Consider the following 15,886-nt stretch of genomic DNA (forward strand, 5'->3'; position numbering starts at 1 on the left):
TTCACTGCGGTTTCGTGGCGTCTCTTCGAAAGCTAGCTATATTACTCGGCGAGATGGCAAGATGGCAAAGGGTGACCCAGCATGGCCGCGACGGGAAACGGGAAAAACAGCGTAAAACCGTGGCGGACGTTTCCACGATCCTCCGGCGACGAGAGCACGGGGGACGTTGTCGTTCGAGAATTACGAGCAGAGAGACGCGCTAGAGAAAGAGACGAGAATTCTTTTCGAAACAGTCGAAAGAGAAAAGATTTCACGGAGATCGAGAAGAGATAGCGCGACGAAAGTGTCCTCTCGTCAGACGTTTCCGCTTGATGTTCCATCCAACAGCCACGGACTCGAGACCGTGCTTTCATGAATGTTTCTTTCCTTCCTTTCCTTTTTTTTCTTCTTTTTTCTTTTTTTTTTCCTCTTTTTTTTTGTCACGGAATTTAATGAACGCGCACTTGTCAGAACTGTCCGTCGCGTCGTCGCGGCGGGATAATGATTTTTTCCACCGCACGGCCTCGGGTCTCGTGGTGAATCCCCGTGTGCACGCGCGCGCGTGTATCTCTTCGCGTCCTCCGCGCTCCTTTTCGGAGGAGGGTCCCCTTGGCGTTCGGTTGCTTCATCCGGAAAGGAGGGACCGGTGATTACAGCGCGCCACCGTGATTGCCGAGATCGTTTGACTCACGAAAATGTCATTAGGATTTCATTACTTCCAACCGCCTTGAGGAACGACTGTTTCTCGGCGACGAGTTTGTGCAACCTCTCGTTCTCCCTCTTTCTCTCTGTCCGTCCGTCTCGTGTCCCCATTCGCAGTTACCCTTTCCTGTTCTCTGCTACTTCTCGCAGTGACGGCGGTTTCATCCAACCAGATCCAGCTTCCAGGGCACGAAGTGGGTCAGAGCTAGCCTCGGTTGGGCAACTGTCACAAAGGATCGACCGATCTAACGTCATCGGCGAACAGATTGACATTTACGAAGGAAACCGGGGGAATCGTCCAGCTGTAGCGCCGTTTAGAATGGATCGCGTCTCGAAAAGGTGGCGAAAATATTCCTACGGTCCGTGAACCGAGCGAGGATAATTGATCGCCACCGGTTTCGCCTGAGATCGGCCGGTATCTTGACATTTAGCGAGCCAACAGAAACTGTCCCTGATCGACGGTGTAATCGTTCCACGATCATCGAAACTCTATCGTCTGGTAATCGCGGCGCAGTTAGATCGGTCGGGACCATTATCCAAAAGCCTGGTTTCATGCGTTCGATGACGAAGAGCGATCGGTTAGCTTTGCGCGGCAAACGAGAACGATTTGCCGTCGATCTCCGATCGAGGAGATTCCTATATAATATCTAGTCGATGATTCTTACTTCGCCGTCGTCCGCTATGCGATATCTGGGCCGTTCCTCTTCTCTTCCGTTCGACTAATTCATTTAGGGGCGAGAGAAGATCGTTTCCTCGACGAAGATGCTCTATCGACGCGGATTCGAAACGTGGAACATCACGAATCACCACTCGCGACACACGGATCGTCCATGATTTCGATTCTTTCGTTCGCGATCTAGGATACCTTTTCTTTTCTTTCCTTTAACTTACTATCGTCGCGATTTACCTTTCAACGAAACACGTGTTTGCGATAGTTTCAAGTTTTTTTTCGTCGATTCGACGGACGACCCATCTTCGAATCCGACCGCGGCGGATTCACGCGGCGTCTCGTTAAGGAATAGAAACAATTTATTAACATCGAACGCGAATTCCATCGCGACAGGTGCTATACGTATTCACACTTTGGGGCAGGGGACACGGTGGCACGTCCGCGGTGCTACGAAGAAGCGGTTCCTCCTGAACACAGCTCGAAGGACGTCTTCGTTAAACCGCCGGCCACACCCTGAAAAATACGACAGACGAACGAGCCATTAGAACCCAACCCTTCGTGTCACCCTATAGGAAATAAGGGAGGGAAGAATAGCGACTCTTTCTCTCTGTATATCTGTCGTTCGTTCGATCACGAGTCGAGAAAGCTTTTCAGCCGCGACGGTAAGCTGATCGGAATTCCAGCTCGTTAAAAATGGACAAATTCTTTAGCACTTCGGTTCTGATAATAAAAAATGAAGTCTCGTCGTCCGTCCGTCCTCCGATTCCCTTCTTCTACCCCCAACGAGGGGTGCAACGCGTACCGGTTGACGCATCGGTCGACTGGTGGTAGTTGAGAAGTGGCACTTACGTGAGTAGTCCGGGATTAGGATCCGCCTGGTACCAGGAGTACTGTGGCATGTAACCCGCGTGATGCGGAGGCGGCGGCGGAGGCGGTGGATGGTGGCCAGGCGTGTGGGGGTGGTGGTGGGTGTGCGGTGGCGCGTGCGGATGCGGATGGTGCTTCATCTCGCCCGGCCAAGAGGGTGCGGGCGGGCTCTCGTTGTGCTGGGGCGACATCTCGCTTCCGGGGCTCGAACTGCCGGGGGTGTGACCCCCTGCGCCGCCACCCATGCCGCCGAGGTAGCCCGTCGTCGGACTGCCCGACACGGAACTTCCGCCTCCTGAAACGTAACGGAGAACACACCGCTGAGATCGATCCTTCTGATATAGACTTATCTTGAACGGAACAGAACGAGCGGGTGGAGTTTCGATTCGTTGGAGCGTTCGGTTGACGCGTTACACGGCCGATCGAAGTCGTTCGGGGTGTGGGTCTAGGGGTGGATTGATTTATTAGATCGGGAGGGAAATATTCCGAGGATTCATGGCGTACAGGGGTGGTGGGTTTTTCTGGTCTTTGTTAAAGAACGAAAGGAAAAAGGAAATTGTATTATCGATGAATATATCGGGAGGAGTCGCAGGTTGGAAATTAATCGTGAAACTGCCCCGATCGAACCAATCGTGTCTCGAAATCGAAGCCGAGATATGTGGATCGGCGAGATTGTCGAACGGTTCCGTGCTAGTGGCGTTACGATTCGATCTCTCTAATTGATTTATACCCTCCAACTGGATGTTTGTGAATTATGCTCGTGTTGTAAAGATAACCGTAACACGAGATTTTTCGTAACTCCCCTCACGGAATCTGGTCTTGATTAACGTGGCACGTACGCGCAACCGCCGTCTCGTCGAATCTCACCATCCAGTAAATTAATGACGAATCGAAACGTCAAGTGCTTTCCAACCTGCTTAAAACGATATCGAAGTCGCGTCCGATTTATTGTCACGAGTATTCGCGGTAGGAAATCTCCATCGTTAACCCGTAGGTAGTGGCGACGCGTGCGCGTGCGTCTTCTGATATCCGATCAGCGCATGTCTGGTATCAAGAAATTTTCTTTCGTGGCAACCGCAGCGGGCGTTATATATTATTCAAACTTTGATCAAACGATTATCAAAGTAACATACCTCCTTGCATGAGACTTCCGGGTTGACCCGGTTGAGGGGATGGTCCTCCTGGCAGAGTGGTCCCACCGGCTAGCAAGCTACCGTGTTGCCCGCCACCGCCGCCGCCGCCCTGCTGCGCAGCCTTCATCATCTTCTTGTATTTACTTCTTCTATTCTGGAACCAGATTTTCACCTGCAACAAAAAATCGACGGGAACGGTCGGTCAGGTGAAACTCGTTTCGCGAGTTGTCAGTGGCTATTGGCGAATGAGACTAAACGACGGGGACGCGTGTGCAAAAAACGGGGAAAACAAAAAAAAAAAGAGGGCGGGGAGGAAGAAAAGAACAGCGCGACGAGGAGGAACAGGGACGGGCGACGTGAAAAACGAGAAAACGAAGAAGAATCTCCTGCGATCGCGAGTCGAGGTTGATGTACTATTTAACGTGGATCTGAGACGGTCGGTGCTGGTCGCGCCTGAGACCAGCAATTTTCACTGTCTCTGTTCCCGCTGTCCTTCCGTCCGTCAAACATCCGATAATTACAGAGCTCGATATGAATTTCTGCGAGTACGCACCGCGCGTAATGATACACGCTTGTTCGCCTGGCATACCTACATACATACATACATACATATATTTTGCGAGAGGGACTGTGAGCCACAAGCGGAATGATTTTATATCGATGTCCGCGGCGGTGGTGGTGGTGGTGTTGGTGGTATGCAACGTGGCCACACATCGACGACGAAGGATGGATATATTGTACGGCTTCGATCGTGTTCGGACACAGTACGCGGAATCTACATAATACGTCGCATCATCGCGCGGTGTGCTACCGGGTTGAAGTTAATGGAAGAAGAGGAACGAGTGGAAGAAAAAAAAAAAAAAATGAAAAAAAAAACGAAGAGAGGAACTGCTCGTTTCGTAACTATCGTTTCTTTTTGCCTCTCTACCTACACGCCGCGGCGAAGGAACGTCGAGTTCGGCCTGTGCGGCGGATACTAATGCGCGTGTACCGCTGTTAGGATTGCACATGCGGTATTTTTTTGTACCTTCGCGCGATCTATACGTGCGCCGCGTGCACGTGACGCCGCTGTTCAATCTTACGTAAGCCCGCGGCTTGGCTAGGCGAGAGAGGAACAGACGCGAGAGGTACCGTCTCGTGTGTTTTGCGAGAGTACGAACCAGGTAAACGCCGCGCGGATACCCCTCCGTGTCGTTTGAAAAAATACAGGAAGCAGAGGCTCGGCTTTTTAGATAGAACGCGCGTAACGACTTTTCAATCGGCTCCTACTTTTCTGGGAAATCGAAAGCAAAGAACTTTGTATGCAAATCTCTACGATGGAAAAGGATACGGGTGCCCCCTCTTGTTTAATTCATTTTGAATTAGAGAAAGGGTGAAATCGAGGAACGCGATACGGAGAATCCTGTGTACTACGAATTTGAAACGTTAATTAGAGGAATTGGACCTCCGGTGGGTCGCTGCGGAAGACGCGTTCTCCGTTCTCCGCGTCAACCCCCAGTATTCGAACGTTGCGTAACCAACCGCCGGTCGCCGTTGCGTTCGCGCGTCTACGACTTTTTACGCCTTGGGCGTCAATCAAAAACCGTACGGTTACTTTAATTAACTAAGTCGGTTCTGTGGCTCGCGGAGCCGGAGGCATCGGGCAAACGAGGGGCAAGGTGAGGTGGCTAGAGCGACGAATAAGAAAGCGGGGCGCGGGGGAGGACGGTCGTCACGTCAAAACGAGTTCATTAAAACCGCGGCACTGGTTTCGTCCAACCTCGAAAGAAACGCACCACCGGCGGCCGGCATTGTTTCACGTTTCGTAAGGCGGATCGGTCCGCTGAAACTCGCGGTCTACTCTGTACCAAGTATGTACGGGGGTTCGCGAAAGTATTCGTCGGTCGTCGCACGAAAATCAACGCATGGGAATTCCTAGTAGACGATGAGAAATTTATTCTAGACACTCGAACCTAAATTAATCAGTTTGCGAGTGCTAAACAATTTTTTTTTATAATCATCCCATGTACGTGACTCATTGGTTAAGAGTTATAAAACGCGCGATATACCTGTGCACAGAGAGGTACGCGTGTACAGGTTTAAGAGAGTGAACGTGCACGCACGTACACGCGCGCCCCGCATAAAATGGCCGCGTACGCATGTAGGTACATAGGTACGGTATCGGCCGAAAAATATGTTGCTGCTCGAACACTCGCGGGCTTCCCTTCTCTTATTGGCGAGCGTGCGCCCGGCGTGCCGGCGCAAATAAATCTCTTTCTAATTGCTCGGCAAAAAAAAGTCGAGCGTGCTTGCGCGCAGAGACGATGGCGCTCCCGACAAAGGGGCCAGCGCTAAAACCTCATCCCCGGCTTGGTTTATTTCGTCGTCGGTCCCGGGTCCCGGGTATTCGCCACTGCCACCGCCTTTGTTTATTGATATTTACAACCAGCGTGACACACGCGGCATACGAAGAAGAAGAACGGGACGCGTCCAGTACGGACTGGGAACTACGGGGTTGCTCGCTTTTGTCCGCGAGATATTCGCCAACGAGTTACGTCCGCGCTTTTTGCCGGACGAGCAGGTATCCTGTTGTCATAGGCGCTGCGCAGGTGTAGATTCTTCGGCGCGAAGCGATCGCACGGGCTTTCTTGCCGGCTTCCGGGAAATTCACCGAGGTCGTTCGAATGTCCATTTCTGTACGGGGAGGTGATTTTTTCACTCGACCATCGATTATCGCGATAGGTCTAGCCAGCAGCCAGGCGAAGGGACATCCGCGAGCGGACGGCGGCAGGAATTCCGGGGCAAAAAACGCACGGTCCGCGGTTCGAAATGTATGCAAATGCGCGTGACGAGTCAGCACCGCCTCGCGACGGAATACGGAATAAGTACACGGGGGTAGAGGAAGAACGAAACGACCGAGAAGAAGAAGAAGAAGAAGAAGAAGAAGAAGAAGCAGAAAAAGAAGCCGAAGGAGGAGAAGCAGAAGAAGAAGAAGAAGAAGCGGAACAAGCAGAGAAAGGAGAAGAAGAAGAAGAAGAAGAAGAAGAAGCGGCGTGTGCGGAGCGGGTATAACGCCGACGGCCTCAGGAACGGCACGGTGGCAAGCTGCTGTTATCTTTTTCCCTCCAGCATCCTGGAGAACGCACAAATACCCGTGTAAGCTCGCGTGTGAGCGCGTTGCTCTCTACGTAGCCACGTCGAATGGCCGCCCCGTCCGAGCGCAAAAATTGCTCCTGTCAGCCGGTGGTCGCGCGAACCATTCCACCGAGGGGAAAAACAAAGAGGGAGGAGGGCAAGGATTACGTCGTTGTTGGCGTCGTTGACGTCGCTGGGACGCGGCCACGGCTTCCGACGTCGCCCACGGCGAAACGGCGAGGCGTTCTGGTAACAGCCCCCGCCTGTCGATATCGCCGATGCATACTCAATGAGCGACGGATCGCCGCCCGAGGGTGAAGGGGCGTGAGGCATACAGAGGGAAAAAGGAAAGGGGTACAGCAGCAGCCTGGACAACGTTTCAGAGTAAAAAACGTAGGTACTGGCAACGTTTCGCCTGCGTGAATCCGAGAGCGCGCGCACCGCCTGTTTAATATGTATGAGAGAGGCATCTAGGAATAATCTACGGCTAAATGAAAACGCTCCCACCGATACGAGCCGCGATCTCCGGGAGAACAGTCTTTCCCTCTGCTTCGGCTACCCGGCCCAGCTGTTCGCCAGATACGTTCTTAGCAGATTCGTCCCAAGACGCTGAGAATCGGCGCGATGCTGCACGGGGTAGTAGCTAAGAGATTCTCCCCGGCTTGCATGTTCGCCAGCGAGCGCAAATTTCAAGAAACATTCGAAGTTGTTACCATTAGTCGATTATCGAGTTCAATGTACCGATTATTAAAGCGAATAAGAGAAATTAGGGACAGTCTGGAAAACAAACGACTTACACGAGACATAAAGTGCATACGTACATACAGCAATGAGCGAGGAACAAAATTGTAATTCACACCGCGAATAATGTAGATTAGATAAAAAAAAGGACAAATTGCGGAGTCTTTGGTAACCTTTGCTTTGGTATACGTATATCGGCAGGAATGAATTTACGCCCACTTACATATTCCATGTTTAAGATACTGCACGCAAGGACTTGAGTAACGAAACAGCAATAATATTGTTATATGATTATTGGTATAATTATGGTTATTGTAAAACTAGCTGTAATTAAGTGATATTTACAAAAGTAGCAGCCGAAACAACCAGACGCTCCAACGTACAATGGAGATTAGTCAAATTTATGCTAGAACCGATGTCTGACCAGATACGGTCCTAATTCTACTGCGTGGATTACGACGAGACAGCCTACGAACGGATGGAGCAACGTTTGGCGTTTCTCCTTGGCGTTGATCAATATATAGTATATTATAGGTACTTGCCCGAAATTTGATTGGCTTCTATGCACAATTGGCTTTCGACATTCGTCACTGAGCGAATGTATGTCAGCCCTGGATACCGTTAATCGTGCTTGCAAAAATGTAGTCCTTGACTTGATAATACCAGCCGATAGCGGCACATCGTTTCAGCGCAGTTCTACTAACTTTAGTTACAACCTAGTTATACAATGGCGGGAGGCATGGGCGATAAAACTTTCGGAAGGTTTCGAAAGGTTATGGTAATGCGAACCTAAAAACGAAGAAGTTCCGTTGCATCTGATTCACGCGTTTCCTTGGCGAAATCCAACCAAACTGAAACGCTACGTTTATAGAATTACGATTATAGGATAGACTAAATGAACAAATTGAGGAAGTAATTACATAGAAATTTTGTCGAACAGTATTTTTTCGACAGAGTTTGCGTCACACGGAGGTTATCTATTCCATTAGGCACGAGCTGCATCATTCTTCGAATAATCGAAACGGGGGCTGAACAATTAAACGCAATTACTTTAATGGCGGCCGCTGCGTGAGCAATAACGCGATATGAAACCAATATAGTGATCGCTGGAAGTCATAATTTCTCCGGCATTGATAAGACCGCCGCGCGGCTGACATTATTCCACGTTTTTAACACATTCCGTTTGACCCACGGCTACGATGTTTATCTGCGTATAATTACTTTGTTTTTTCGAATAAAACGCATCGGGAAACCAGTTTACGCGTGTACTGTCTGAAACGATTATCGGCGTATGCGAACGCTAACAATAGGGCCGCCCGTAAAGCTAATTGTTAATCGCGTTCTGGCTACCGGAGTACACAAATATTTTATATACGTACACGAAGCGATTGAAAAAGGAATCGCCCGATCGCGTTATGCGTCCGATCGTGAATTTCGACAGCGTATCGACCCCTAATACGACGGTAACGCGTCTAAGCATCGCTCCATCGATCAAAGCCAGAGCCTCCGTTCCCACCCCAAACCGAAAAAGGAGGACAGAGACGTGTACGGGCATGATTCTTAATCCAATTCCTCGATGACCACGCGTCCCATGGTATTACCCCGTGGCATTACTCAAGAGTAAGTATAGCCGAGAATTATTCCGCCAATCATCACGTTTTTCAACCTCGAGCCCGCTGGGTGTGTGTAGATCGTCGCTGACACAAAATTGGAGGTTATATCGCAGCGGCGTATCGCCGGTTGGATCGAGTTATGTTCCCGTGGCGGGTCGATCCCTGTCCATACAGACTGGGACCCCCGTCGGCGTGTTCTGAATGATCCAATCTGTCCGCACAATAAATAATCACGCGTATCGGCACGGCCTACCTGCGCCCTCCGCTAAGCCGAAAGCCGTAACAAACTAATCCGTCATCGGTACCGGACGACGGCCACACATTGTACATCGCTGAAGGGTTTTTCAACCAGGGCCAGCAGCAATCAACGACCAATCGCCGGAGATGTTACCTACGCGAAAAGCTAGCGGCACGTGGGGGTGGAGACAGGGGTGAAATGAGCGCGTTCAATCGATCTAACGATACGTCGTTAACGAGGGACCGTACGGCCGCGATGTTCTTTCCTCTGAAAGTAAAACGGCCAATTCTGTATTACGAAATGGGCTTCAACCCGAGAAGTAACAGGGAGAAATTAAAGCCTCGCGGATGTTACGCTGAGGAGAGAAGAGATAATATTAGAAGTTAATTGAATTCTTCGAACCCGTGCTACTACCCATGCGAGCTACCAGCAGATTGAAGCATCGTTGCTCCCTATCAAATCAGAGCAGGCCAACTCCCAGCCGACTGGTCCCAGCCGATGGTTCGTGGGAACGATCGAACCACCGAACTCGATCACAGCCTCATTAATATATTCAGCGATGTACGATGAACAGGCGACATATGTCGCGTTTTTCGTACCGGATCGGGCTGTTTGAGCGTGTAAGCAGGTACCGCAGATACCTACGTTTCCTACACGTAGTCGAGGGTGGTAGAAGGAGCGAGGGAGGTCGGTGGGACAGAGAGGGGGGATAATAACAGCCGTGTAAATGCGTCACTAGGGCCCCGTTCGTTCGCATAATGCTATAATGCCTTTTTTTTTTTTTTTTTATTTCGCTCGCCCGCTCACTCCCACAATGCAACGTCGGTTCCCCTGTTCACCCGTGCCCCGCGCGACTCCCCCTCGCTGCTTCGGCGATTCCCACTTCCTGCCTGGCATCGGTGATGCGCAGTGCCACCTTAACAACAACGAAATTCCCCAGTGGTGCAACGGCCCCCGTGCGCATTGTGTTGTTCATCATTGCGTTTCTACGCGCCTCATTTTTACCCATTTCTTTCCCTTTCTTTGCCCCCTTTCCTTTTTTTTTTTTGCAGCCCGTTACTAGGCTCGTTCTACTCTCGGGATGGTCGGATTTTATAGTCGCGCGGCGCACTTTACGCCGGGGCGGGGGAATCGGCAAGAAACCCTCGAGGAATCGAAAGAGTACCGTTACACACATTTCCTCCGATAACATCGGCCTCGTTTGGTCAGCCTTCGAAAAAACAAATTTAATGGAGTTTCCGTTCTACGAGGAATCGCCAGCCGCGGTCGGACACGTTACCACCGAGATACCGATCAAATGTTCGTGCGATATTCCCTCTCCTCTATACGTATTATTTTTCGCTTCTAATCACGATCGCGAGAAGCATTTTGTTGCTCTCAAGCGAGCACAATGGAGCACGTGTACCGCGTTTGTTTGTCGACCAGCAGGTATCTTAATCGGAAACGCGATTATCGCGAGCGGTTATTACGCGTACATACCGAACGGCCAAGGTTCTCTATTTTTGTTACACGTTTTCAGAGGCTTCGCGTGTCTATCGGGGGGTAGGACGGAAAACGAGAGGAGTTGAAATCGAAACACCGTTTTACACCGCGATCACGTACCGCGGATGGAACGGTGAGGCTGCTCCGCGACAGCCGGAATACGAGCGCGGTACACGCGCGTACCCTGTCACCGTTCCTTTGTGCCCGGTACCATTTGTTATTTTGTACATATTCATAACGCCGTTACATCATCGCGTTCCGATGCATTCTCTCTACACACGGTCCTTTGCCTTCTCTCTTTTTCCCGTTTCTCTTTCCACCTGCGCGGTACACGCACACCTCGTCCCGGTTACTGTTCATCGATACCTGCGCCCAGCCTGAATTTAGACGAGGGATTTAATGTACACGGGGCCATTTGGGTGGTGCCAACCGTGGCGCTTGCGAATATTCGAAAGCTTTTTCTGCTGTTACGAAAACACGAGACGAGTAAACTCTGCGACGTTACGGAGGCAACGATCGTTCGAACGAAGAGATTGGGCGAAGTTTTAAGATAGAGCAGGTCCTCGAACCGGGTCCCGTTAACCGTTTACGTGCTTTTATGATAAAATGCAGATGCGCCGGAGCAAACGTTGAACCACATCCCCCCCTCTCTCTCTCTCTCTCTCTCTCTCTTTCTCCCTGGGCCGCGAGCAGATCCTGCCTTTACGTGAGAAATCTTAGAGAACCGTTATTGTATATCGTACTGGCTGTCGTTCGCAAGACACAAAGGCCCTATTCATCCGCGTGCAATCGTATGCATAGGAACTGATCCTGACTTCCAGCATGCCTCGCATCGCTTCGCGCCATCCTCGCCGGTAAACGAGCAGGTACCTCCTTGCTCGCTCAACCTCGTTAGATCCTGGCGAAAGAATAATATCCGCCGTTCGAATCGGCGTTCCACTAAATGATATCCCGATTATACCACGCTTCCAAAGGTTTCAGCGAAAACATTCATTACGTTTATCGTCCGCTCGATCGGCGTGGCTTAAGTACCATCAGAAGTGCCGGCCGATAGAGATTCTAGTCTCTCGGTGTCAGGTACGCGATAGTGCGCTACTTCGCGCTGGTTAACTTCCTCTTGTTCGCTTTCGGTTTCAAAATTCAAATTTTCCAGCCGCTATGATTTATTCATGATGTAACACGCGGGTTGAAGTTTATCCTCGTCGTCTCGAGTATTTCAGCAGTGGGCAGGTTTTCGCTCGTTGATGCTAACAGAGTAAACAGTTCCTCGCGGGATTCTCGCGAACGACAGTGTCGTCCCCGAAAGGAGACGCCAGAAGTTCGCCAAATCGCGAGGTTTCCATCTTGTCGCCTCTCGATACGAGCGGACGTAGAGCGAGTCGTTCTTCTTTTCGTGGATTCGACGAACCTCCGGTTGGGAAACGCCGCAACCACCCGCGCCATCCAAGGATAAGGGGAAGGGGGTTCGAGACCAGGAGCCATTACAGTCGACAGCTCGATCCTCCGTTTCGGGCTGGCTGTCATTGGCATAATTAACGACGAGACAACGGGCACAACCGATTCCCATGTCCGTATTCGCGAGTTTCCACGAGCTGCTCTCGGAATAAGTCCTCGTTTGTAGGTGGATACCTTCGTCACGGTGAGCGGTTCGCACCATGGTTTACCGGACAATCGTGGTGGACGCGCTCGAGGACGATGAGCGGAGACAGGACAAGAGAGAGAGAGAGAGAGAGAGAGAGAGAGAGAGAGAGAGAGGCGACGGGGGACGAAGGAAGAGGGAAGAGAGACACGGGAACGGCGGGCAAGGGAGGGAAAATAAGAAGAAGAAACGGGTGGGAAAGAGAAAGAGAGAGAAGGGACCTTCTTCTTGGTAGCGGCCGCGGAGGAAGAAAACGAGGGACCACCGGGAACAGGAGGGGCAAGGGGCAAGGAGAATGTCGTGCTGTGCTCATCGAGGTGTAGATCCTCGTCCCCTGGGTCGTTCCTACGCCGTGGTCAGCGTCCCACTAAGCCACGGTCACGTTTACATTCGCGTTCTGACTGCGTTTAAATTGCAGTCGTACATAGAAAAATGTCTAGTCTATTTCACTCGACTCTTCTATTATTTCTCTCGCGTTCTATCTTTTTCAGTCCGGGGTTTACGTATCGATTCGCAGAGGGCCATTAATTTTCTGCGAGTACTTCGAGGAACGATAGACTTTCGTCTTCGACGAGGATTACCCATCCGATTAAGTTTGTACCATCGAAATCTTGCCCAATCGTCGAACAACTCGTAGACGATTCTAACTGTTCCACGAGCATCGGACGGAACGGATTTTCCGCCCCAGAATCGGACAGTATCTCGATCTCTGGCGCTAGCTAACCAGCGTTCGTTCGCGCGACGGTATCCCTAAATACGGTGGAAACACAACGGCCGATAAGATCGAGCGTGTCGGAGTTTCGCTTCGTCGATCGTTTCGCGCCTCGGATCGCACCTGTCGGCGCAGCGTATTCGCAGCTTGTCCAGCGTGGAACGAAGCGGAGGCAGCCGCGCGCGCGTTCTAGCCCAGACGTCCTCCGGAGGGACGCTAAGTGCACGGATTAAGATGTAAACGACACGTTGTAGCCGGGGCGGCCCAGGCCGCGATAGGACGACCGGTCCCCGGCCTGGTCCCTCTTTATTTCTCGTTCGTGGAAACCGTAAACTCCATTTGAAGCGCATTCAGTTCGCGCTCCGATGGTCTGCGAGAGCGTTTCTGGACTTTTACGGAAATCGGGAACCTGGGAGCACCGTGCGCCATGTAGAGTGCTCGGCCTATGGTGGCGAATGACCTAGCCCGATCCATATGCGTACAACTTCGCCTCGAGAGCACCCCGCTTTCGCGAGCGTCGCGCATCGCGCGTTCGCCGACTGTGTACCGCGGCGACACGGACGACGATCCTTCTGACTCGCGGAACGGGAGAAGAGAACGAGAGAGAGAGAGAGAGAGAGAGAGAGAGGAAAAAAAGGGAAAGAAAAGAGAGAAAAAGAAGAGGAGAAGAGGGATTGAGATATCGGAACGTGAGCTAATAAAGGAGCTGACCAGGAGCAACGCGTCCTCCTCTTTTATCAGGAACACGGTTGTTACTCCGGTCGGCGAGTCGCGGAACGGCGAACAGAGAGATCGAAATGCCGCGGATGCTTCTGTTCGTGCATGCTCGACGTCTCTCGGTTGATCTAGCAAAGCGGCGGTGAATTTAATCGAGGACGAACGATTTCAAGGAACTGCTGAGAACGTTCCTGGCGATAATCCGTTCAATTATGAATAATAGAAATTACGTAACGAAACGCGTTCGAAAGGCTCGACGAAAGGCTCGGGGCTCTCGTAGCGGCAGGGTACGCGGGGACAATGAAATATCATCGAAGTGCACCGTAATGGGTGAAGCGCAACTGGTTTTCTCGTCCGGCAGATCCAGGAAAAGATTAATCTGCAGGTACGATCAAAAGAGCGACTGCAACGGATGCGGTGCGTATGTAAATCGGCGGCGACGTATCTCGCGGCAAAAAACTAGACTTCGTCGGTCGTGTTTACAGTAATAAATTATACGGAGTCAGGCCTGAGCGCGGCGGTGTCATTCTCGCGGGTACGCGCCGGTCGTCTCCACCGCGCACGGGTCTGCGTCGCAGGATGATGAAGTGAGCCTCCTCTTTTTCCAGCCAGGATACGCATTCATATCGCGCGCTCGCGACCAAACACGAGCCGCCGTATGTTGTTGCACACGCTCGCCGATGCACACGCTTCTGTATCGGCGTGTGCATCGTGCACCTATGCATTATTCTAACCTCGAAGTGTGACGCAGAACAGGATTGAGATAAAGGCTTATCGCATCGGCACCGGTACTAGCCAAAGCAACGCGTTACGTATATCCGCGATCCGTACCCGGGGAAATCCCCAATCCTTCGTTAGCATACCTCGTCCCGTGTGCCTTGTGGCTGGAGAAGAAGAAAATTTCCATTTGATCGCGCCGGTGGATCGACGGTACACTAACCTGATTCGCGATCGTCGATCAAGAAATTCCCAACCGCGTTCCGCTTCCTCTCTTTAAGCGCGCGTATCCAGCCTCGTAACCTAGCCTAACCGACGCCGAGTTCTCTCGCGGTTTTCATCTTTTCTGAGCGGTCCCCCGATAAGATCGCCGCGAATTAAATACCGACGCGCTGGTCTCGTTTAATCGAGATTCCCTCGCTGAAAACGCGAACGACGCAGGCGCCTTTCGATTCTTATCACCGGCGAGTGATTATCGTTCACCAGAGCGAGAGGGAGAGAGGAAAGTAGACGGATGGTTTGCCTTATGAATTTCGATGATATCTGATCGATGACTCGCGAGCAAAAATCCGGCTCGTTAAAGGGAAATTTATAACCGACCTATTCCAGTTTCGTGCCGGGGTATTCTATGGACGGACGTGCCTGTGGAACGGTAAATTATATGCGAGGCTCGCGCATGCACTTTCCGCCGGCTTCGCCGTTCTTTCTCCCTTGTTTTCCATCTCTGTTTCCCTCCATCTCGCTCGCCGCGTTGTATATCCTGCATCCAGAAACGCGCGAGCCTCAACGGTGCACACCGTCGCTTGTACGTAGCGATATAAAGGGTTTCTTTTTTCTTTTCCCTCTTTTTATTTTTCTTTTCTCTTTTCTCCTTTTTTTTCCCCCTCTTTTCTTTTTCCTTACGCCGTGAGGAAGCGAAACGAACGCTTCGGAAGATGTTGCGGTACAACACGGACGGGCGAGCATCGGAACGGACACGGGGGGAAAAAAGTCGACGAGCCGCTGCGACTCTGCAACGTGTCCACGTGCACTCGCCTATAAAATTATTTACATCGACGCGGTCCGCCGCGATTAGATTCCTGCTGATGCATCGCTTAGATCGCCGCTAAAAACGATTCACGATCGCACAGAAATGTGGACGCCTCGATCGGAATTGTGGTACTCCTCGCGGAATTGAATTCCTTTTTTGTTCACAGACGGAGAAACTTAGTAGGCTTTGAATCGTGGAAACATTACAGAATGTATCGACGGTGCATAGACGGTAGCCACCTGTACAACCGACTCGAATCTCTAAACCCGTCCATCGAAGTTGGAACGTTCGCCAGAATTTTCCCCGCGGAGAATCGTCATAACCAACAAGCCAGAAGTCCTGATTCCATTCCCGATAAACTCCCATAACCGCACGATCGAGCGCAGGATCCGTAAGATGCTCGAAGCATTACCCGAAGTACTCTCGGTCGCGTAGCGGGGCATGTGCAATTTTCAAGCGGTTTCCGCGGGCTGTGTATCGAGGAAAGAAGGTACGAGGAGCCGAGCGGTGCGAGAGAGCGTGGTCGGGCGGT

At 51.4% G+C, this 15,886-nt stretch overlaps 1 protein-coding gene across 5 annotated transcripts in view; it reads right to left on the bottom strand.

The window, feature by feature from the left end:
- Positions 1-842: 842 nt before the first annotated feature.
- Positions 843-15,886, bottom strand: part of Dll (homeotic protein distal-less) — a 64,790-nt gene continuing 49,746 nt past the window's right edge. For 4 of the 5 annotated variants that reach the window (XM_076906981.1, XM_076906958.1, XM_076906972.1 and 1 more), the window contains exons 3-5: positions 3,352-3,523; positions 2,201-2,513; positions 843-1,864 (exon numbers count right to left, since the gene is read on the bottom strand). In XM_076906981.1, coding sequence (XP_076763096.1) covers positions 1,846-1,864; positions 2,201-2,513; positions 3,352-3,523 — 504 coding nt within the window. In that variant the 3' untranslated portion in view covers positions 843-1,845. Of the gene's footprint in view, positions 1,865-2,196; positions 2,514-3,351; positions 3,524-15,886 lie in introns of those variants that run through there. The other variant, XM_076906964.1, reaches the window with a different exon arrangement.

This window comes from Xylocopa sonorina, chromosome 1 (genome assembly GCF_050948175.1).
Source record: "Xylocopa sonorina isolate GNS202 chromosome 1, iyXylSono1_principal, whole genome shotgun sequence".
Lineage (NCBI taxonomy): Eukaryota > Metazoa > Arthropoda > Insecta > Hymenoptera > Apidae > Xylocopa > Xylocopa sonorina.